The sequence below is a fragment of the Onychomys torridus genome, chromosome 14, assembly GCF_903995425.1.
Source record: "Onychomys torridus chromosome 14, mOncTor1.1, whole genome shotgun sequence".
NCBI lineage: Eukaryota > Metazoa > Chordata > Mammalia > Rodentia > Cricetidae > Onychomys > Onychomys torridus.
This window is the reverse complement of record NC_050456.1, coordinates 71,173,499-71,198,241: the sequence shown is the minus strand read 5'-3', so window position 1 is coordinate 71,198,241 and position 24,743 is coordinate 71,173,499. Positions and strand designations below refer to the sequence as shown.

At 45.3% G+C, this 24,743-nt stretch overlaps 1 protein-coding gene and 1 pseudogene across 1 annotated transcript; both read right to left on the bottom strand.

Moving 5' to 3' along the window:
• Positions 1-1,633: 1,633 nt before the first annotated feature.
• Positions 1,634-8,633, bottom strand: LOC118595730 (serine protease inhibitor A3N-like). The gene is made up of 5 exons (XM_036206488.1): positions 8,577-8,633; positions 6,068-6,686; positions 3,806-4,079; positions 2,766-2,916; positions 1,634-1,885 (listed from the first exon to the last, which is right to left on the bottom strand). The coding sequence occupies exons 2-5, from the start codon at positions 6,672-6,674 to the stop codon at positions 1,691-1,693; spliced, it is 1,227 nt and encodes a 408-aa protein (XP_036062381.1). The 5' UTR covers positions 6,675-6,686; positions 8,577-8,633; the 3' UTR covers positions 1,634-1,690.
• Positions 8,634-19,907: 11,274 nt separating this feature from the next.
• LOC118595295 lies at positions 19,908-24,322 on the bottom strand (annotated as a pseudogene).
• Between the last annotated feature and the right edge of the window lie 421 nt (positions 24,323-24,743).

Below are 24,743 nucleotides of genomic sequence, written 5' to 3'. Positions count from 1 at the left end.
AAGTGGATTCTTTCAGGACCTCACCAGGCTGCAATTCTCTGCTGATCTCATATCCACCTGTCAAGAGTTTCCTTAGGATCCTTAAGACACAATTAAGTCTCTAACTAAATGTTCAACTTTCCCTCTCTGTACAGGCTGCTGGCTGTGTTTCCAGGCTCAGAGGATTCTCAATGATTACCAGGTACCCTGACCCAAATTTCTAGGCCTCCTATTCTCCTTCTGCATCAACCCACCAAGAAAGCTCATATCTTGATCTGAATCATCAACTCTCCTCTCCAGCTGAAAAATCCCTCAATGATAACCCGACCTCTGAACTACTCAGTTCTCTGCATTGTAACCACACAAAGTAACTTGCCTAAAACACCAATTAACCCCTTGGATGCTCCCTGTGGCTCTGAGGAACTTCAGAATCCTCCCAGAGCCAGGCTGTTGGCCATCGTGTGTCTGTAATTGCTTCTTTCTCCCCACCACCCTTCTGTTGTGTTTTCCCAAAGACTCACTTCCCCTCAGATTTATAGAAATGCCTCCATTACTGGGAACCCTGCCCAAGACATTTTTCTGGTCATGTGATGACCTCTCACCCTCTTCTGACCTCAACACATAGGTCACATGAAGCATATGTGCTTTTTTGAGCTCTTTATGAAGTATCGAGAGCCTTGTTTTATGATCCACCTGCACACTACCATGGTGATGCCTGTGCACAGATCCCCATTTGGTAAAAACTGTTCCTCTGGCATCAGGACACTTGAAGCACATCCCACCAATCATAATGTCTAGCTGTGAGGTCATGGGAAATGACTAAGAGTCTCTGTGCCTCAGTTTCCTCATCCATAATAAGAATTGATAATAACATGAGGATCAGAGGTCCATCACAGGAGTCACAGAGTATGAGTGACAATCTCTACTACACTGTGGTCACTAGATGGCACACCACTGCCAACAGGTGCTGAGTGAATTATATTTTTATTGATCATTTACTCCAAACCCTGCACTTTGGGTGATGAAGGTGGAGATGTCTATCATGTCAGGGTCATCAGTTGCCAACCTAGAAAATGGGTACTGTGCCCTAAATAGGAGTGCTGGGGAAAAGGAGCTGGTCTGACCAATAGGCCCCTCAAAATGAGTGAAGGCTCCAACAGTGGGCCAGATATGTGCAAGGCCAGCATCTGCAGCAAAGGGCTGTGGGTGGCAGAGTCGAGGGGCTGGAGGAAGGAAAGCACAAGGCAAGAACTTGTCTCCAGGAGGCACCAGATGCAGGAGTGAGATTCGGTGCAGCAGCTTCCCTTCTCAGTCCTGGTCCTGGTCCTCATGGATTGGCCTGTGAGCTTGCATGACCCCATCAAGGCTATGGAAGCTGGAGGCGGATATGCCTAGAGACTATACTGGGACTGAGCCTACTTGATAGTGCCCACATTTGGGGTACAGTCCAATACAAGTGAGTGAGCAGGGAGAGGGCATAAAGATAGATTCCAGGCTCAGAAACATGAGCAGGTGCTCCCAAGAGGCCTGAGAGCCTGTCACTCACAGTGCAAGCCTCCTGTGTATGTAGGAGTCATGGAGTTAGACAAGATTGCTGTCCAAACCAGGTATACAAAGCCAATCAGAACATGAAGTTCAGGTGTACACACCCACATGCCGGCTTCCGCCAGGGCTCTTGGGCAGAATACTCTCCACTTGGGAAGCTCTAGCCTTACTTAGGGTTGGAGATTTTGGCCAGAAAGAGGGTTGTCTGAGTATCTGTGTCAGAGATCAACATCAGGAAGGGCCTGTCGAAACGGACTGTCATAGATATAAATTTTGCACAAAGAGGGACTGCTTTCCATCCCGTGGCAGCAGCTGCTTCTGTGCCTATCTCAGCCACATCCAGCACAGCTTTGTGGACCACCTGTAAGAGAAAGACATCACTCACTAGTGAGTAGGGAGGGCAGGAGAGGAGATTCCTGGAACAAGCAATCTCTCCTTGCCTCAAAGGCTGGTGAAGTTGTTTCTTCCTACAGTAGGCTCTACCCCTGGTGTTTCCAAATCTCTGCTCAGGATGTGAGATGAGGCATGCCCTTGGTCTGCTCAGTCTCTGAGAGTCTGTGTTGCCCTCAAACTCACTATAAACAGGAGGATGATTGTAGGCAATGCCAGTCCTCACTCCACAGGCAGCTTCTCAGGAGACCCACAGTGAATAGCCAGTGTGATGGCAGCCAGTGCAGGTTTTGGCTTTCTTCCTGCTCCAGCCTCCTTGGCACATACAACCACAATGCACAGGGCATGGCTTCTCTTCATTAAACTGTCATGTCCTGTTTGCACAGATTTGCACCCAAGGGTCAGAGTGGGCACTCACAAAAGACATTGCCAGGCTGTGCATCTGGGAATGTAGTTTGGGGACCTTAGGCATCTTCTTTCCTATTCATAAGCTTTTCATCCCAATTGCCAATCATCTCTTGTTATTTCCTTACTGCTCCTATTCTGTGTGCTAGTCAGGAAGCACTGGGTCAGCTCTGCAGTGAATAAGACTGGAATGCCTTGCCCTGCAGTGGATTGTGGGTGGTATGTGTGGCCACCCTGGGCTTCTGCGTGAAGACATGTTCAGGGGAGAGAGGAGGGATTGGCTGCATGCTCTCCAGCAGGAGTGTCTAGGTTGTAACAACTCTCCCAGGATGAGGGAATTTCACAAATGCGAGCTTTCTCACACATTTACCATTCCCCCTGGCCACCTGGCCTTCACCATACATATTCTGGCACCCAGTTAGAACGACCCATGTTTCTTCACTTACCCGAGAGACTCTCAGGTCCTTGGCCCCAGTGATCCCAGACAGGTCAGCCTGTTTGGAGAAGACTTCCCTGATGCCCAGCTCTGGAAGGATTTTCTCCAGGCTGTAGTCATTGGAGATGGAGAATTTGGGCATGTAGAGCTTATCGATCTTCCTGAGAATGAAAAAAATGTGAGAGTCACTGGACTCTGTTGCCACATCAACCCACCTTTTTGCTAGGGCACCTCTCCACAGATGCCCTCACACTAGAGTGCAGCCCTCTTTCCATCCATCCTAGACCACTTGATTTTGCTTTCCTAATGCATGAACTAACCATCAATGTCTGAGAGTTTATAATAAAGGGGCAGGCGATGAGGCTTGGTACTAGCTGTGGGTTCCCTTACCAAGAATGCTTTTCTCCCACAAAATGCATTTCTCCCCGTCACGTGGACCCTCAGACTTCGTCTAATGATCAGTCTTTTTTAAAATTGCTCACTGCATCTGACCACTGGTTTCCTTCCCTGTGGGCATTCCCTTTTAACATCACTGCTGCTTGTTTTTCAACTTGTCAAATAATGATTAATTGTATTTTCAATCATCTACTCTCTCCTCTTCAATTTCAAGGTGAGCCCAAGATCATAAGAAATTATATGCTTGAGTTTCTGATACCCTCTCAGGGTCTAAATTCGAGCACAGCACATAGTAGGTCTTCAGGTCATCCTCCCATGAATGGTGAATGAGTGAGTGACGAGGGGATGAGATGGCTACCCAGGGCACAGCTGATTCTCAGAGCTGACCTCATCTCAGCCTCACTTCCCTCTGCCTTCCAAACCCATTTAGGATTCCTGTAGTTACAGCCTGTTAGACACAGAGGGGTCCTCAGCTCCTGCGCTAGCTGATCTCATCTTGTGAACAACAACATGACAGTAAAATCTGTCCAAAACTACTGAGTCAACAGAGGGAAATTTATCTGCACTCCACCTGTCCCTGCCGACTCTCACAGGGACACTGGGCAAACAGCAGTATGGGGAGCCAGATCAGCTCTGGTTCCTGTGGACTCTCACCTGGGCTTCAGGGAGTCCTTCCATTTCCTCAAGGTTTCTGGCTGTAAGCTGGCTTCCACCTGCTGCATCTTGCCCTCATCAGGGAGGATGAACAGGGCGCTGGCATTGCCTCTGTATTTCAGCTCCACCACAGAGCAGGACAGCTCCTCATCCCGGAAGTAGGGTGTGGTCAGGTCTTCAATGTTCATCATGGGCACCCTCACAGACCTCTTCTTGTCCAGATGGAACTCAGACTCGAATGTGTCATGAGGGTCAAATGGTCTCTTCCATTTCCCTAAATGTGGTGCAGGACGTCAGAATGTAACAGCACAGGAGAGACACCACCTCCTCCCCATTTCTGCCTTGTTTCTGAATCAAAAGAGCAATCAACCCATTTTCAACAACAGAGAGTATAGTATCTCTTGGTGGCTACATAGTCTGGATTGGAAAAAACCTTGCTAGAGGCAGAACTATGAATGAGAAGAGATCCATAGGATTGGTTTGGAAAGAGAAACTCAAATCTGACGCTTGGCTACTTGAGGGACCTGTGAAACCATCTGGAGTCTCAGAGTGGGGTGATTTAGAGAGAAATGTGAGTGAAAGCAGAGAGACCAGCGCCTGGGGAGAGTTGGGGATCCCTTCTTCCTCCGGAAGAACCCTGTCTAGAAGGCAGTTGTTTGGGGACAGATTTGAAGGAAACAGGAAGAGACTGAACCTCCAGATCTGTTGAGAGTGCTCCTCAATGTGAACAAACAAATGGAAGGTTGAGCCCAGAGCCAAGAGTGGGCTTAGACTCAAGCTCCGGGGACCTGTAACTTCTAGATTTGGATTAAGAGGATCCTATATTAGGTTGACTAAGACATGAGTAATGAGTCCTCTTCTCCCCCATTGGCCATGTTCACCTCCATGAATCACAGATATCCAGCCCAGGCTTTGTGCACATCCCAAGTGCATGTGACCATCTACAATACACCTTGGATGACTTTGGTATTTTGACAACTTCTTGGGCTCAGGATGCAGCTGCATAAACATACAACTCCTCCTCACTGCCAAGCAGCCCTGGAGCTTGGGTTCTGGGCTCAGCAAGAGAGCTTCGCCCTGAAGTAATCCCCTAGCCGCTCACTCTGCTTTTCCTTCTCTTCAGTGAAGAGCTGCTCTGGCTCCTTCCTGAACAAACGTCCTCTGTCCTCCTATCCTCTTCTGTCCATGGCAAATTGGTTTTCTGTCTAGAGTCTCAGAGCCTGTCCTCCTCTGCCCTAGACTGTCCAGGCTCTCGGGCTAGCCACATCAGGATTTTCTCAGGAATTGTTTTGTGGGCTATCACCTCAATCCCTGGTCTCTATCAGGCAGGTTTTTGGAGTGTGGACTCTGGAAGTCCACTGCAAAACCCTTACCCAATGCAATTCCAGGCCAGTTTCTCAATTCACTAGCTCCCTACCTCCAGATTCCCTGGCTCAGGAGTCAGTATTGTACACTGTGATCTCCCAGGCTGACGGGCAAGTAGTTTTTTGTTTTTTTGTTTTTTTGTTTTTTATAGCTGAGGATCGAACCCAGGGCTTTGCGCTTGCTAGGCTGCTCTACCACTGAGCTAAATGCCTAACCCAGGCAAGTAGTTTTACAAAAGGAAAATTCCACAAAGCAGCCAGACACTGAACACAGAACACAGCATAGCTGGTCTTTCTTCTCACTAATGGCTTTGCCCCAGTCCCTGCTATTCCATGCCCAGGTCCAGCTTGATGCAGAAACTATCAGGGGAGAAGTCTAGGATACGAATGCATGACAGACTCTTCAGTAGCTATTGCACAGGCTACATTCTCCTTAAGATTGGGTAGCCAGGCCTCTTAGGTAAAACGTCTCCAGCCCACCTGGACCCTCCTAGAGACAGAGGCTTTCCAGTAGGGATGGGTACCTTCTACAAGAGCAGATTAGAAATGCTGGAGTGGGCAGACTGAGGGACTCTGTCTCTGCAGGAGCAGCCATGGCTTCTCCCCACTCAGGGAGGACTGGACAAGCAAGCAAACCATTCTGCTAGTTACTAAGTTTTAAGTCAGTCAAATTGACCCCACTTAGGCTGAGAGCTCAGAGGTTCTGTTTAGTAAGTACTAGGAACCTCAACCATCATCCAGAAAACCACATAGGAGAGGTAAGGCCTGTTAGTAATAAGAAGTTAGGCAGCCATGTCTCCAAGTCATTGTGCACCTCTTTTCCAGTGGTCAGTGTAAGGATAAAAGGTACCAAGCCAACACCCTCTCCATTCACCCCTGAAACAATGCCCACCCTCACCTTTAAAGTAGATGTAATTCACCAGCACCATTAATGTTTCCTCTTCCAGGTCAGAGATCAGTTCCTTGATCTTCCCCTGGGTCTGTTTGCTCACATAGTCATTGATGAGTTTTTTGGCCTCATGACGATGCTGGAAGTCAGTCGTGGAGGACTCAGCCTGATAGAATGCCTTTGCCTTCTCCTTGAACTCTGCTAGGATCTGTAAGTGCTTTTCAATAAACATGGCACTCCCTGTTCTGATCTGCACCTGGTCCCCTGGCTGGCTGAGCATGTGGAGGAGGTGCCCAAAGCCCTGGTGGATGTCTGCCTCAGGAGTCTCTGTGAGATTGAACTTGAGACCTCCTAGAATCTCTTCCAGAGTTTTGCTCCTTGCTCCCAGGGTCAGAATGGCCAAGGCTGTTGAGATGCTGAATGGAGAGAAAACGACATTTTTATCTGGATTCTTCAAAGCCAGTTCCTTGTAGAGGCTGAAGGCAAAGTCGTTGTTGGTAGAGGTCAGTGCTAGATTGTCCACTGGTGTCCTGTTCTTTTGGTTTTCCTGGACAGCAATGTCCCTTCCCAATGTGCCATCTGGTTGGCAGAGGACATCAGGGCAGATTTCAGCCATTACTCTGTCTTCCTGTTTGAAAAGAAAAGATCCTTTTGTCAGGGATGTTCATGTGTTTTCCTGACCATCTCCTTGTCCTCCCACTGTGTCCCTGCACTGTGTCCCTGCTCTGCTGCCCCTTTGATGCCCTTGAGAATGTTCATGGGAGTTTTTCTGGACACTCAGGTGGTAGTACCACAGCCTCTGCTCCCTTTACTCCAGGAAGAAGTGCTGTTGTAGTAACCAATATTCTTAATATGGAACCAAGACCCATAGGGTCTTGCCAGGGTCACAAGATAAGGAAGAAAGGCACTGAGGGATGGGTTCAAGCCTTGTGTAATCTGAATGTCTCCTCTCCTCTTCTGGATTGGCATAAGGACTCCTTAGTAAGCAGGGTACCTCTTATTTTGCATTTGAATCCTCACCCCATCACCAATCTCTAGTCCTGTTTAGGGAAGGAACCTAAAACCAGTTAGGCAGGACAGGGCCCACCCCATCCTCCTGTGGTATTTGTCCAAGAAATCTCACAGCTGTAGGATGAACCTAGTGCCTGTTTTTGGGAGTGTGAAGCACTAATTGAAGGTGACCCTGGAGACAACTGGCTCAGCAGGACCTCTCTGAACAGATATGAGAAGAAACATTAGGGAAGGTGCTCTCAGTCCAGCCAGCCTACCACATGGAGGTTTGTCTCCCAGCCTAGAAGACCTCCTGATGGGAAAGAAATTGAATGGTGTCTGTGTCTCTGACACCTGGACCATATTCCATTTTGGCTGTCAGGATGACTGTGTGGTGGTAGCAAGCAAATGGGTGGACCTCTCTGGACAGCTTGTTAAGTGACCCAGGATACACTTTTAGTAATAGGGTATGGCTTATTAGGAGTTTGTGGGTATTGGTGGGGAGTTTCCAGAGGGCATTCTCCTTCTTACACCTCTAGACTGGGGCACAAGCATCCTAAAAACTACAGTTGAAGGTTTATGATCATGGTAAACACTGCAACCCACCTTAGCCTCTGTCCACACTGTAGATGAGTTCAGAGGAGAATGTAGATGCTAGAGGAAGAGGAAGGTGAGGAAGAAGAACAGAGGAGGGAGGACCAGGTGGGAAAAGAAGCTGGAGTGAGAAAGTAGAGGAAGAGGAGGGAGGATCCAAGGAGGGAGGGGGGTCAGATGAGGGAGTCAAGGGGAAGATGGAGGGGAGGGAAGACTAGAAGAGTGTAGGAGGAGAATGGAGGGAGCAGGGGAGGGAGGTGTTGGAGCTGAGCCACATGTGCCCAGGGCAATGCAGGCCCATGCCTGCAGAGGGGCTAGGGACTTTGGCTGCCTTTACCCTGTGTTTACTGCCAGACTGTTGCAACCATTTCTTTGGAAAACATTCAACCATATTTTAAATCAGAAATATTGCCATGGAAAACAAGCTGGTCCATTTGTGGAAGGAGACCTGGTTCAGTGACTGAGCTGTAGCCTTTTCTTTCCTTATTAGGAGAGGGTGTGGTCCCTTTTCATGGCCATGGGATCTGTTGGGGAAGTGGGGTACCTGACCCCAAGGCATCTCCTGTCTGTCTAAGTATGGCAGTGATGTCGCTTCCCACATAAGGACTCTGTAACTGTCCTCTCTCCCTCTGGTTCCTACAGGTGCACCTGGGATAGTCAAGGTCTCAATACTTCCTCCCCATGTAGGGTCACAAGGAGTAGGCTCCTTTTGCTCTCCAGGAGCATAGCCCAAGGTACCCGCATCTTCATATACATGGAGACCCAGACTGGAGTGATGATTCATATGTACCCCAGAAATGTCCCCTGAATTCCACCTAGTGTCCCAGGAACAACTCCTCACCCCTCCAAACCAAGACTCAGGTTATTATCAGTACCACCCAGTCCTGCAAAGGTACCTTTTCTGTCCCCAGAGAGAATGAATCCTGGGTATTACCTGCAGAGTTGATGCCTGCTGCCAGCGTCTGTGATAGCTGAGTTCTGATGTTCGGGTGGCTGCCTCTCTGCTGTGTTATGTCCCAAAGCACACTGATGCCTATTTATTTCCACCAGGGACTCCTCCCTCTTCTTTGGAAATGCTGGCCCAGACAAGTTGTGCTGTGTGCTAAGTTTGGACATGTACACATGGAATGATTTCTGGTAATGTGCGTTTAGAAGCTTCAGGAGGCAGAACCACATCCTGATGGTAAATCTAACTTTGTTCTAAATGACAAGCCCCCTGGATTGACATTCTGGCTAGCTGTTTCTCTGTTTAATGGTCAGTGTGGAACTGGGAAGAAGTCAGAGTTCAAAACTCAGGACAGAAATCTGAATTGTCCCAGGTAGGGCTTCAGATAATAGTTGTCCTAGATTTTCAAAGTAACTTCAAAAAGAATAAAACAACTTTATGTTCATGCTCCCTGATTTCTTTATGGAAACTCACACAATAACAACACATTCCTCCATGCTGACAGATCCCCACTTGCTTCTCAGTAACTGTCCTGTCTGGCAGCAATAGGCATATTCTCAACAGTGACTCACTCTCCCCTCTTTGGCTCTCAGAATTCTGGAGGGAAGCTGCCTTGTCTGGCAGTGAAGCAAAACTCCTAAAGGAATCTGTGTCTGCAGAGCCTAGCTGGCTGATCTGAATTTCAGTCCTGTAGAGAGATGGGAACACTGCAGGTCAGAGGCTAATGACCTTCTCATGGGCTGAGTGCTGCTTTCTGGAACAGCCATGTTTACTCCCTCTGTGTCAGAACTAAACCTTGTGACAATAGAGTCTATTCACTTAGCAGACAACCAGCTTCAATCCAAAGCTAAGATGCCAGCAGATAACATCTTTAGCCTGTGGAGAAGCTCCCTAATCTCAATGATGCATCTGCCTCCCTGAGGTTCCCACCCCTGCATTTTCATCTTGCCTTGATTTGTGACTTTGTTTGGTTAGGCTATCAAGTTTTCATGAAACTGCTTCCACACTAGAATATGCAATTTGAGTAACCTAAATCTGTGTTCTCAGATCCTGTCACTCAAAATTGTTCTTATAAAGTATCTGTTATTCCCTTTAGAATGAGACCTGTGGTATTTGTGTCAACAGTGTGGTCAAACTCAGCAGGCTGGTGTTTGGTCAAAAGCTGTTGTCCCCAAAATGATGGAGGTGCTGGTCCTAACAAGAAGGATTTTGGCTGAGTAAACAGTAGCTTAAGATCTCTGTGTTCCAGAGAAGCAGATCACCCATGGTGCATTTCTGTTTATCAAGAACCATCCTAACCTTCCCAAAAAACAACTGCTACTTCAGGCACAGACACCCAGTTCCCTTCAATCCAACAGGCTGAATCAGCTCAAAGATCCCTACAGTGTCTTTTTCTGCCATTTTGCTTATTTTCTCTGCCACCCCAGAGAGAGAAACCTTGATAGTTTAATCCTCAATGAATCTTTGTCTCTCCCCACACTGGCTTCTTACATTTGGTTCTGTAATCATGGAGAAGCACTGGGCACCTTGGAAAGGGCCCTATCCACCCTACCTGAATAGAAGTGTCTATGTTTTGACACTCCTGTGTGCCAATCACTTGCTTCTGCTGGCTCCTGCCACTCCCCCGCCCACGCACCCTCCACCCAGTTCAAGTCTAAATTTTAGAGTCTGCCTTTCCAGCTGTTTCTCTTCTCCACTGGCCACATTTATGTCAACTTGACACCATCTATAGCCATGGGAGAGGAGGGACCCCTGATTGAGAAAATGCCTTCATCAGTGGGGACTACAGTTGTGGGAAATCTGCCATTCAGTCCAATGACCAATTGTATGGAGCGTTTTTTTGGTCCAACGGGTGCTGTCTTTTCTCCAGATGTGTGAGCCCTTACGAACAGTGGGGAAATGGTGCTGCCCACTCTTGGGCTGGTCGGAGCAGAGAGTGAGGGCCAGAAGAGCATGGCTTGCAGTGTGATCCCATCGCACTTGAGCGGAATGGCAGGACGTCAGCAGCTGAACCAGTGGCTCCACTTCAGCTTTGTTCTGTGTCATGAGTGGACCTCATTGATTTCATACGGTAATATACCTGATTTGAACCCAGAATTCTGTCCTGCAATACCTGGCACCAAGTGTGTTAATGATTAGAGTCAATCTCTTTCTAGAGAAGAAAGGGGGATATGACACATTAATGAAGGGGAAAAGGGTAGATTATTATGAGGAAAAGAAAAGGTAGATTATTGCATCTACTTTATGCAAAAAAAACAAAGGTTAAACTCAAATATTTTACATTGGTTTTAATTTTAGGCTATTGATACAAATTTAAAGTCAATTTTGTTACACGGTATGTATATTTTTACTCTTTTTAAGGTTATGTTTATGCAGCGCATTTAAAAATGTGATATATAATTATAAAACCCAGATTAATAGTCATCTATAATAGTCAAATTTGTAGCCATATTAGTTAGGTTTTCTAGATATACAAAGATATATTTCAATTAGAAACCTTGTGACAATAAAGTCTATTAACTTAGCAGACAACTAACTTGAATCCCAAAACTAAGAATGCCAGCAGATAACATCTTGAGCCTGTGGAGAAGCTCTCCCAATTGATGCACCTGCCTTCCTGAGCAGCCCTTTCAGTGCCCCAGAGAGATTTCCTATTATAAGCTGTGAGAGGGCTGGTGGTTAGCTCAGTAGTAGGGGATTGCCCAGAAAACACTAGATATTGTATCAGTTTACAGCACCAGAGGAAAAAGAAAGTCATGAGAGCAAACTTGGACATGGAACTTCCAGCACGTGTCAAGCCTTCATCCAACAGAATGACTCACAAGAGCCCCTGAGGAAGAGCAACCCAGCCTGGCTCCTCATGGTTGCCTGACACTGTGAGATATTCCATGGTTTTTCAAGTTGTGCGTTTATTTGTGGGCAATTAATTCTGCATCAGCAGACATGTGACAAGACCAGTCCTCTCCTTCTTAGTCCTTAGGATCAAGGGAGAGATTAAGGACAGACAAGTCAGAAGACAACCTGCAGGCTCTCACTGAAATGACCAAGGTAAGTCCTTCATGCTCTGACTCCATCTTGTGTTTCCTCACAGATTTCTCAGTCCTCTCGGTTCCCCACCACAGTCATGTCTGCCTTCACCTGTACTTGAGAGTCCAGGGACATGTCCATGGAGCACAGAATATACCAAATAACTAAAGGAAATCACAATAAATAAAGAAACTATAACTCAAAATTATTATTCACAGTATGATTGAAATAGTAAGCCTGCACTGCCAGGAAAGAACAATTCACATTAATTTGACCTATACCTTATTTGTTTGTAATTTATAGTCTTTGTGTTTTTTCCTTTAAACATGCTGTGTCTCTGAGTTTGGGCACCTATAGACTTTTTGGAGGCTTTTGCTCATTCTTGGTCTCATCATTAATAAAAGCACTTAAACTATTAATTGGCCTAATAATATTTTTGTCAATAACTGTCTCAGGTGGATCATTTCAACACCACAGCAATGTCTCACTAATGCAAACAATAATGAGTCCAGCCTATATTTGCTCCCAGGGTCCAAGGAAGAGTCTACCAACCAGCTGAGGATTCTAATCTGAGGGATGTTCAATGAATCTAAGCACCCTGAGTTCTTTAGTCCATTCACTTTATTTTTCTATGGTGATTCTATCTGCAGTTTCTTGTCTGCTCTCTTACTTCGCTCCTCCCGGTCCCTCCTGCTCCCGGTCCCTCCTGCTGTTCCCTCATCATTCTACCTAGTTCTTTCTATCTCCGTCCTCATCTCTGTTCTTCTCCATCAATCCCCTTCTCCCAGTGTTCTCAGAGAACCAGCATATATATACCCACACATTAAGTCTTTGGTAAAGCAATGTGAGGCTTGAAGTTTTCAGGGTCTCAGAGAAAGGTGATAAGGACCCACTCATAAAGCAGTTAATTGTCAGCTTCCAATCACAACCCCAAAGGAGAGTGACTAAAGGGGAGTTCTCTTGTAGGGTCAATAAAAGCTAAGATCAGTTAGGGAATTTATGTGCTCAAACTATAATCTTGAAATGGCTAGGTAAAATGTTGGGGTCAGTAAGTCACAAGAAAGTAAACTGTCTTTGGCGACACTTTTCCCGCTCATCCCAGCTGCAGCTGCTTTCTGATAGGGAGGGGGACATATGCTAGGTGGCTAAGCAACCTGTGTCAGAGGTGTAGTATTTGGTTAGTAAAAGCACTTGCACTCAGAGCAGTTGCTGAGGAGAAAATCTAGGAATAGCAACTGGTTGAGGAGGAATAAATCTTAATTTGCACAAGAAAGAAGCTTGGCACCTATTGCCTGGCCTGGAGGCAATCTCCTTGGGTCAGTGGGAAGTAACTGCCTTAACTTAGTAACTAGCAAATGGCTAAAACATCATCCCAGGAAAGTGAGCAGTAAATCTCTTAAATTAGAGTCTTGTATAAATAACCCAGGGTGAAGGTAAGGAGTTAAGGATTTAATTGTTAGTGGTTCTTTTCTCTATCTGTGGGTGTGATGAGCTAATGTTTATCTATGTGCAGTTTTGTCCTTGGAAAAAAAGGTATCTTTGCTGAAATACTTTTGTCTGGAGAACGGCCCTGGCCAGATATATGTTCATGAAAAATAAGCACAGCTGGGGACAGTTGTCTAATTACCCCAAATGTATAGGGAAAGTTGTGCCCAAGATTGAGATGCCATCGTGAGATTACATGTACACATAACACGGAAATGCATGGTAAATGGGGAGACTCATGGCTGTTATTACACAAGAAGTTTACAACAAGAGACAGCCAGTTCATTCAAAAGGCAGTAATTCCATAATGCCTTGCATGATGGTTTCCTCTAACAGAACCCTTAGTTCTGATAGGTTGACCTTCCGAACTCTAGTTGTCACTGCTGTATACTCTCATGGACTTTTACTACCAGTGGCTCTCAATGTCTCACAGTGGATTCTTCCTTGGGCATAGCCTCTCTTCCTTCCCTTCTTTCTCTCACCCCACAGAGATTGCAGTGGCCACCACTGTTGCTCTATCATTCGTGGCTAAGACCCTGATGTATCCTTAAAGTACCTGTTGAAGTGAGCCCTGGTGTTGACTGCCTACTGTGAAGGATCCCAGGACCACACACTAGTCAATGCTGAGTCAAGTCAGGAGTGTGAGCCAGACCAGCTGGATAGTGCCCATCCTCTCCATCACCACAGCTTTGGTACCTGCTGACCCATACCCAGCCTGGCTGTGAGGACACACTGATGTAACAGCTGAACAACCGTACAGCCTTCCTGGTGGTGTGAAGTATGGCTTTGTTACCCAACTGCTTGAGTTCATCAGAGTTCTAGGTACAGATGCTGTAGACATTTTCTCCCATCCTGGGGGTTTTCTCCTCATGCTCACTGTACAGGGGTCATGAAACATCATATATATATATACATATATACATATACATATACATATACATATACATATACATATACATATATATATGCCAGCGATCCACAACTAGGCTAGCTTCCCTTCTCTCTTCTCTAACTCCTTGAACATTTACTTTATGTGGTCCTGTGTGTTTGTGAATGTGTATGTGTGCATCCATGTAACATCCATATGAAGGTCAGAGGTCAACCTCAACTGTCATTCCTCATTCACCTTGGTTTTAGGACAGAGTCTCTTTATAGGCCTGGAAGTCACTGAATTGCCTAGATTGGATCCCCAGGTAGTCCCAGGGATCCACCTGTTTCCACCTCCCCAGAACTGGGACCACAATCTCATGTGACCACGCTTTGCTTTTTTACTTTTGTTTCATGGCATAAAAATCTGACCCTTATGAGTATGTGTGTGAAGTGTGAACACTCTTCCCACCTAGCCATGTCCCCAGCCCTCATCCTCTTGATAGTGTCTTTAATGCACAAAACTTGACTTGCCTCAGGCCTAAAGCAGAGAAACCAGCAGACTGTGGCCTGAACTCTCTGAAATTGTGATTCAAATCAAACCTTGGCTTCCCTCAGTGGGTTATCTCAGATGTGCTGTCCCAATGACAAAAGGCTGACTGACATACCCCTCTATCTACTGTCTGCTCTGTGGGCCTCCATAGCAACAGCAGAAAACAGATGGAGGCAGCCTCCTGGATGACAGCTCAGCATACTCTCAGAAGGCCCTGGAGTTGGGCTGTGATCTCTAAATTAGGCAGTTCACAGTGGCTACCACTTGGGAATACTCACATTGAGTAGGGTTATCTTTAGATACTATTTCCTGGCCTTAATTTGGAGCAAAGGTGTCTGAGATCACTATTGCAAATGTGCTTCTCCTTGGCTCCACAATCTTCACCTAATGGCTCACCAAGGAGATCCCTGCAGGATGTTCAGAACCAGGGCAACATTTGGTGGTCAGGTCCTGGGAGAACCCTTATAGAATGGGCAAAATGAAACCCTGACATCTCTTTGCTAGACTCATAAGAGGTGGACTCAGACTTTGCCAACATCTCCTGGATCCAGCTCACAGGCAGCACAATATGTACTCATCACCAGGCTCCTTGGATACCTGGTCTGAAGCCAGGAAGGATGGAGGGATGCAGCTGAGACCTGTCAGTGCTCATGGAGTGCATGTGGTGGCTATCACAGGACCTTGATTGACTGTTGGTTACATTGGATTTCTGGGAAATGGCTGTTTTCAATACATAGGTCCTGCTGTTATCACTCCATGGTCCTCGTGGAGTAGTACCTTAGTGCACACAGGGGAAGGGAATCCTGTGTGTGACCCTCCAGGCTGTAATTCTCTACAACCACATGTCCACCTGCTCAATGTGTGTTCTTAGGAACCCTGAGACTAAAGTATGTCTCAAATTGAATGATCAATTTTCCCTCTCTGTGCAGGTATCCAGCAGTATTTCCAGGTTCACAAAGTCTCCATGGGCACCCGGTGCCCCATCCCAAATCTACCATGGCCTCTTCTGGTCCCCTATCTAAGCACTAAACCAGATAATCCTTGAGTTGAATCACCTACTCTCCTCTCCAGATGTGGCCTTATGTTCACTGAAACTGCACTCAGTGTCAATCCTCACATTTTTTTCAGAGCAGTTATCTGCTTTATAGCGACACAAAGTTAAGAGTTTCCAAAGACAGGAACAGTGATTCACACCCCCAGAGCTCCCTGTAGTTCTCAGTCATTTGAGAATCCTCACATTCCAGGTTCTTTGACATTTTTTCTTTTCCTAAAGCCCCATGGTTCTTAGAAATACCTCCATTTCTGTGTGCCCTGCCCAAAACATTCTTTCTGGTCATCTGACCACCTTCTTAACCTCTTCTGAACTCACCATAGAAGTCTCATGATCCACAGACTCCTTTGGAAGTTCTCTGTGAAGCATGCACAGCCTTGTTTTATGATCCACCTGTACATAATCATGGCGATACCTGTGTACAAAACCCTGGCTCAGTTAAATCTGTTCTTCTGGCATCAGGGCATTTGAAGAACATCCCACCAGCCATAATGTCTAACTGTGAGGCCAACAAAATGATGAAGATTCTCTGTGCCTCAGTTTCCTGATCAATAAAAAGGATTGATAATAACATGTAGGTCAGAGGTCCATCACAGGAGTCACAGAGTGTGAGTGACAATCTCTACTACCCTGTGGTCACTAGAGGCTGCACCCCTGCAAACAGAAGCTGAGTGAACACTGCCTGGACACTTTCTGTGCATTTATATGTTTATTGATCCTTTGCTTGAAGCACTGCACTTTGGGTAAGGAAGGTGGAGGTGTCCATCTGTCATTTGAGGTTGGTCAATTGCAAACTTAGAAAATGGGTACTCTGTCATCAGTAGGAGTACTGGGGAAAGGAGCTGGTCTGGCCAACCAGCTCCATGAAGCTGCAAGAATGAGTGCTCCAACACTGTCCCAGATGTGGGCAGGGTCAGGAGACTCTGCAAGGGTCATTGGTGGAAGAGCCTGGAAAGGGGAAAGTGTGAGGCAAGAACTGGACACCAAGTGGTCTCAGATGCTGGAAATAGACTCAGGTTGGCAGGTTCCCTTCTCAGTGCTGGGTGAGGTCCACATGGATTAGCCATAAGTTTGCCTAGTCCCATCAAGCCTATGGAAGCTGAAGGCAGATATAAAAAGAGCCTAGATAGGGACTGAGCCTATCTGACAGGGCCTAGGCTTTTGGGTAGAGGCAGATACAGGAATGGAAGCAGGGAGGAACCATTACGATGGAGGCCAGGCTCAGGAGCTAGTATTGCCAAGAGGACTGGGAGCCTGAAACTGACTGTACACAGTCCCCTGTGCATGTGAGAGTCATACTGTTAGTCACTATCACTGTCCAATCTAGGGATGCCACTGTAGCTGAAGTTTTCCTGGTTCTGTTCAGCTCCCATGGCCCTGCCGCCAGCCACTTGGACCCAAGTAAACACACAGAGACTTATATTACTTATAAACTGTATGGCTGTGGCAGGCTTCTGGCTATCTAGCTCTTATATCTTAAATTAACCAATTTCTATTCATCTATAAGTTGCCAAGTGGCTTGTGGCTTACCGGTACTTTATATCTTGCTTCTCATGGTGGTGGTGGCTGGTAGCATCTCCTGACTTAACCTTCCCTTCCCAGAATTCTCCTCTCTCTTTATCCTGCCTATACTATACTTCCTGCCTGGCTACTGGCCAATCAGTGTTTTATTTACTAATCAATCAGAGCAACACATTCACAGCATACAGAACATATCCACAGCACTTCACCTTTTCTTTTTGTCAAAGAGGAAGGTTTTAACTTTAACCTAGTAAAATTACATATAACAAAAACAATTATCAAGCAAGAATTACAGTTACAATATCTAGTCTATTTATAATAGCTAGTCTATTTGTACTTGGCAAAATTAAAGAAGATGTCCTATCTATCCTATATTTGTGAGTCTAAGGTTTTATATCTAATTTATCTTTTATCATAACTAAGGAAAATTATAGCTATCTAGTCTTCAACTACATCAAAGACCTCAGAAGGATATAATATTATCTGAGAAATGGGAGAAGGATGAAAGCAACATTTGGGAGTCTTGTGAGAATAGACAGCTGGCAGCCTGGACAGTTACCTAATGTTCCTTTGTAAAGTTGGGGCATCTATCTTCAGCTCACAGGTCTAGAGTTTCTCAGTCACTTCTCTCTGTGTCCTGTAGAATGTCTGGCAGTTTCCTCTGCAAAGCAGGAACCTGAAGGACCATTTTGCCAAGCAAAGTTCAGTGGTCACCTTCCTATGGGTCCTGCATGTCCAGTTGATCAAGCAGTCCAGGCAAGAACAATTTCTTGCCCAAATGGCTATTTTTGCCAAGAAGAAGATAAACTCTATATAGAGTGTCTTCGATGTCCATCCTCCTCTCTAAAGTAAATCAGTGCTGCCAGTAGCAGACATGTCTCATTGTCCAGAAAGTCTAAATTTTTAAAAAGTTTTAAATGCCATATTCTGTAGGTCTTTGAAGTATTTGAAGATTATCTATCTAACTGAATTATATCTATGTATACCTAGAAAACTTAACATGACTGTAAATTTGACTATCATAGAAGACTAATTATAATTATCCATTACAATCTAAATGAGTTACATAAACATGATACCACAAATAAGAGTAGAAATATATATATATATATATATATATATATATATATATATATATATATATATTATAATAAAATTAAGTTTAAACTTGTATTAGTAAACTGAAATCCATAGCAATGTAAAACATTTCTAAACAAGTTGTTGCTCTTTAAAAGTAGGTTCATTAATCTACCTTTTCATCCTATCATTACCTGTATTATCCTCTTTTCTTCTTTAAAATATATTGTATTTATAATCAACCTACTTTAAATAGAAATAAACATTTATAAACAATATTTTGGGAATTTGGGCATACTACTTCCTGCTAGATGAGGGTGCTGGCAATCTAATTAGGATCTTGAGAAAATTAAGAATTATGATCAAGACCTGACTATAATAGTCTGTGAGGCTGCATTTTTCTGAGCCAGTTGCCTTGAAACCATTCTGGATGTTGGTTGATCTAGGCCATGGTGTCATTGGAGACCTTGGCTGGTCAAACTTGATGTATCTTAACCTGGAACAAATCCATTGCCTCCTTTCTAAAGCAACATATCTTTAGATGCAAATTTTGAAGTCAAAATACCTTTAAAATATACATATTGGTTTAACTGAGCAGCCTTTACAATCAAATGTCTTTCTGTAGTTAAAAATATTAAAGACAACAGAATCCAGATTTTTTTGTGTAATATCCATCTTTATGTGGCTTATTTTTATATTACTTTTACTTTTTCTTTAAAGACTTTATTTTTTAAAACTATTTATTTTTATATAACTGTGTATATTACTTTTTTCCAAGCCTATGTATATTTCACACACATTGTAAACCATTTAGAGGTTTATTCCATCTGAATCTGTCTTATTGTGAATCTATTGCTTTAAACTGTAGCATGCTTTGTCCTCTTCAGCTTTTCAACATGGTGGTGGTATGTTTACTGCTAGCTCTGGGTCTGGAAGCCATGTGTACCATCAACTCTCAGAAGCAGTGGGTCTATGCTTCTATCAAAGAAGTGTGTATCCCAGAAACCTCTTTTTTTTTTTTTTTGGTCTGTACTAGCAAAGGCTAAATTCACCACACAGTGTAATGTGTGGCTTGCAGATGTCTCATTCTTACCATGCTGTAGGTCAAGCCTGCATGCCACGAACCCATAGAGTAGCTCAAGCCTACAGGCTGCTTCTAACTTGAGAGAGAAAACTAGGAAGCTGTTTTTAGCTCCATTTTAGAATCTTCTTTCTCAGGTTTTAGGTGGAAACTCTTGCCCCATGTTTGGTGCCATTTGTAGATAAAGTTTTCCTGATTCTGTTCAGCTCCTGTGGCCCTGCAAAGAGCTTCTGGGACCCAAGTAAACATACAGAGGCTTATATTACTTATAAACTGTATGGCTGTGGCAGGCTTCTTCCTATCTAGTTCTTATATCTTAAATTAACCCATTTCTATTAATCTATAAGTTGCCATGTGGCTTGTATCACTACTGGTACTTTACATCTTGCTTCTCATGGTGGCAGTGTCTGGCAGTGTCTCCTGACTCAGCCTTCCCTTCCTAGAATTTTCCTCTCTCTTCATCCACCTATACTATACTTCATGCCTGGCTACTAGCATTTTATTTATCAATCAATCAGAGCAACACATTCACAGAATACAGAACATATCCATAGCATGCCACATTCATTTAGAACACAGAAGTCAAATTATACATAGAGACCCACATCGAGGCTTAATCTTTGGCTCCTATGAAGATGCCTCACCACTTGAGAAGTTCTAGTTTCCATTGGGATTTGTGATTTTGGCTGTAAGGAATAATTTCTGATTATTTGTGTCAAAGAGAATGACCACGAATGGCACGTTGAATTTTAGTATTACAGGTTTCAAAATCAGAGCTGATCCCACAGGCATGAGTCCTGGGGCAGCAGCTGCTTCTGTGCCTGTCTCAGCCACATCCAGCACAGCCTTGTGGACCACCTGTAGGAGAAAGACATCACTCACTGGGGTCAGGGAGGCCAGGAGAAGAGATTCCTGGAGCAAGTATCTACTGCTGGCCTCAGCTGTTGGTGAAGTTGTTTGTTCCTACAATGAGCTCCACCCCTAGTGTTTCCAAGTTTCTGCTCAGGATATAAAATGAGGCATGCCCTGGGTCTGCTCAGTCTCTGAGAATCTATGTTGCCCTCAAACCCCTTACAAACTGGAGGATGGGTTTTTGCTGGACCTGTCATTACTCCAAAGACAGCTTCTCAGGAGACCCACAGTACTTTACTATCCCTCCTGATCCAGCTTCCTTGGGACATACAACCACAATGCACAGAGCATGGCTTCTCTTTCCCAAACAGTCATGCCCTATTGGTACAGATCTGAGTACAAGCCTCGGAGTGGGCACTGGACAAAACACTAGGCTTTGCCAGGCTGTATGTCAGGGAATGTAGTGTGGGGTACTAAGGCATCTTCTCTCCTATTCTTAAGCTTTTCATCCCAACTGCCATTCATGCCTTGTTATTTCATGCACTGCTACTGTTCTGTGTGCTTGTCAAGAAGTACTGGGTCAGCTCTGCAGTAAAGAAGCTGGGGCTGAAATGCTTTGCACTGCAGTGGATTGTGGTTTGCCTCCACATATAGCACAGGGTGATGTCAATGGTGGCCTAAGACCAAACATAGTGTTTTTCCCACCCTGTGCTCCTAGGTGAAGTTATCTTCAGGGGGTAGAGGAGGGATTGGCTGCATGGTATCCAGGAGGAGAATCTATGCTATCGTCCATCTCTCCCAGGATGAGGGAATCTCAGAAATGCAGGCTTTCTCACACATTTGCCATTCCCCACCACATCACTTGTCCTTCACCATCCACATTCAGGCACCAAGGTGAATCAACCAGTGTTTCTTGGCTTACCTGAGAGACTCTCGAGTCCTTGGCTCCTGTGATCCCAGACAGGTCAGCAGCCTCTTTGGAGAAGACTTCCCTGATGCCCAGGTGTGGAAGGATGTTCTCCAGGCTGTAGTCACTGGTTATGGAGAACTTGGGCATGTAGAGATCATCAATCTTACTGAGAATGAAAAAGAGAAATGTAAGAATCACTGGACACTGTTGCTCCATCAATGTACCTTATAGCTGAGTAATCAGAGAGAGCCCACTCACCAGAGAAAGCCTTCTTTCCATCCATACATAGGCCACTTCCTAATGCATTAACCATCCATCAGTGCCTGAGAGTGTTTACAGGGGACAGGCAATGTGGCTTGATACTTTTGTTCCTCTGAGGAGAAGGCTTTCCTCCAAGATCAGTGAAATGGAGCCCTTCATCTGTCATGGGGGCCCTCGGACATCTCCTAATAACCCACTATATTAAGTTTAACACTCCCATCTGACTCCATCTTCCCTTAGACACTCCCCTTCTCAACCTCATCACTCCTCTCTTTCAGCAAATCAAATAGTGATTGGTTTTATTTTTATATTCCCACCCTCAATTACAAGAGGAGCCCGAAATGGAAAGAAATTTTGTTCCTGAGTCGTTGATATCCTCTCCAGGTCTAAGTAAGAACATGGCACTTAGTAGGTCTTCAATTCATCATTACATGAATGGTGAATGAATGAGTGACGAGAGTATGGGATGGCTACACAGGGCACAGCTGATTCTCAGAGCTGACCACATCTCACCCTCACTTCCCACTGCCTTCAAAACCCACTCAAGATTTTTTTTTTTTTGTAATTACAGCCTTTTAGACACAGAGGAATCTTCAGCTCCTTCTCTAGCTCATCTCATCTTGAGAACAACAACAATGACAGTAAAATCAGGTCCCAAACCCCTGAGTCAGCAAAGGGAAATTCACCTCCACTCTACCTGCCCCTGCTGACTCTCCAACCATTACACTAGGTGCTAGCGAGACCCTGTGGAACAGGGAAACTAGGCCTCAGGCCAAGAGGAGAATGGGGAGCCAGACCAGCTCTGTTCTCTGTGGACACGCACCTGGGCCTCAGAGAGTCCTTCCACTCACTTCCTCAGGGTCTCTGGTTGCAAGCTGGCTTCCACCTGCTGCATCTTGCTCTCATCAGGGAGGATGAACAGGGCTCTGGCATTGCCTGTGTACTTCAGCTCCACCACAGAGCAGGACAGCTCCTCATCCCGGAAGCAGGGTGTGGTCAGAAATTTATGGTGCATCATGGGCACCTTCACAGACCTCTTCTTGTCCAAGTAGAAGTCAGACTCAAATGTGAAATGAGGGTCAGAGGGTGTTTCCCATTTCCCTAAATGTGGAGCAGGTCATCAGATTATGCCATCAGCAGAGAGACCCCCACCTCCACCCCATTTCTACCCAGATTCTTAGTCTTGACAGGAATCAACCCATCTTCAACAATATAAAGTGTCCCTTACTGGTTGCAAACTCCAGATTAGAAAAAAAAAAAAAAAAAACCTTGGCAAATGTAGAACTATGAACGAGAAGTAATCCACAAGCTTGGTTTGGAAAGGGGAACCCCAAAACCATAGCTTCCTTGCACGAGGTATCTGAAAAACAGCCAGGGATCTGAGGGTGATGTGTGTAATAGTGTAAAAGTGGGGAGACTGGAGCCTTAAATTCTACAAAGCAGCCACACACTAAACACAGAACACTGCCTGGCTGACACCCCCATCTCACTAATGGCTTCTCCTCAGTCCTTGCTTTTCCATGTCCAAGTTGAACATTACAGAAAAGTCTCAGGGAAAGGTCCTGCATAGAAACCTCCCACAATGCACTTCAGTAATTGTCAGCCTTGCTGCTTTCCCCTTAAGATTGGGGTAGCCAGGCTCCTCGGGTCAAGAAGTCCACAGACCACCTGGCTCTTCCTACAGATGAGATTCTCTAGCAGATGGATTCACAAGGAGCATATTAGAAATGCTGGTATAGGCTAAATGAGGGTCTCATTTTGGGGTAGTTTTGAATGCAATTGGGCCCCATAAACTCTTAGGGAGTGCCATTATTAGGAGGTGTGGCTTCGTTAGGGTAGTTGTGATCATGTTGGAGGAAGTGTGTCACAGTTGAGGCAGGCTTTGAGGTCTCATAAATGCTCAAGATACTACCCAGAGTACCAGACCACTTTCTGTAGCCCAAAAGATGTAGGACTCTCAGATACCACTATAGTGCCATGTCTGGCTGCACACTGTCATGTCCCACCATGATAATAATGGACTGAACCTCTGAACAGTAAGTGAGCCAACCCAATTAAATGTTTTTGTTTATAAGAGTTTCATGGTCATGGTGTCTCTTCACAGCAATAGAACCCTGACCTGGAGATAGTCTCTAAAAGGAAAAGCCATGGCTTCTGCACAATCAGGTAGGACTGAGCACGTAATCTGTACATTCTGCTAGTCAGTACATTTAAGTCAGCCAAATTTAGCCCTCTTAGACTGAGAGCTCTGTGAAGTATGTGCCAGGAAATACAACTATATCCAAAAAATCCCAAAGGAGAAGTAAGGCCTGCTGGTAATAAGAAATTAGGCACCCATGTCTCTAAGGCCATGAGCACCTCTTTTCAGTGGTCAGCACATGGACACAAGGTACCAAGCCAAAACCCTCTCCATCCATCCCTGAAAAAGTGACCATCCTCACCTTTAAAGGAGATGTAATTCACCAGCACCATTACTGTACTCTCATCCAGGTCTGAGATCAGTTCCTTGATCTTCCCCTGGGTTTGTTTGCTCACATAGTCATCAATGAGCTCTTTGGCCTTCTGAGGCTGCTGGAAGTCAATTGTGGATACCTCAGCCTGGTACAGTGCCCCTTGCCTTCTCCTTGAACTCTGCCAGGATATGCAGGCGCTTTTCAATAAACATGGCACTACCTGTTCTTATCTGCACCTGGTCCCCTGGCTGGCTGAGCATGTGGAGGAGGTGCCCAAAGCCCTGGTGGATGTCTGCCTCAGAGGTCTCTGTGAGACTGAACTTGAGAACTTCTAGAATCTATTCCAGGGTTTTGCCCCTTGCTCCTAGGCACAGAACAGTCAAGGCTGTTGAGATGCTGAATGGAGAGAAGATGACATTTTTATCTGGATTCTTCAAAGCCAGTTCCTTATAGAGGCTGAAGACGAAGTCAGTGTTGGTGGAGGTCAGTGCTAGATTGTCCACTGGTGTCCTGTTGTTTTGGTTTTCCTGGACAGCAATGTCCCTTCCCAATGTGCCATCTGGTTGGCAGAGGACATCAGGGGAGAGCTCAGCCATTACTCTGTTCTCCTGGTTGAAAAAAGATCCTTTTGTTAGGGAGCGTCATGTATTTCCCTGACCATCTCCTTGTCCTCCCACTGTGTCCTTGCACTGTGTCCTTGATCTGCTGCTCCTTTGGTGCCTTTGTGACTGTTCATGGGAGGTTCTCTGACCACTCAGATGATAGTACCACAGCCTCTGCTCCCTTTTACTCCAGGAAGAAGTGCTGTTGCATTAACTAGTATTCCTAATAGAGAACCCAAACCCAGAAGGATGAAGGGGTTTGCCAGGGTCACAGGGTAAGGAAGTAAAGAACCTGTGGATGGGATCAAGCTTCGTGTAATCTCCTCTTCTGGATTGGCATAAGGACTCATTAGAAAGCAGGGGATCTCCTCCTTTGCACTTGTATCCTCTATCTCATCACCAACCTCTAATCAGG

Excerpts from the sequence above, each read along its gene's own strand:
- LOC118595730 (XM_036206488.1), bottom strand. The coding sequence starts at position 6,674 with ATGGCTGAAATCTGCCCTGATGTCCTCTGCCAACCAGATGGCACATTG. Across the intron at positions 4,080-6,067 it reads GAATTACATCTACTTTAAAG|GGAAATGGAAGAGACCATTT; the intron begins GTGAGGGTGGGC and ends CACCACATTTAG. Across the intron at positions 2,917-3,805 it reads AAGGACTCCCTGAAGCCCAG|GAAGATCGATAAGCTCTACA; the intron begins GTGAGAGTCCAC and ends TTTCATTCTCAG.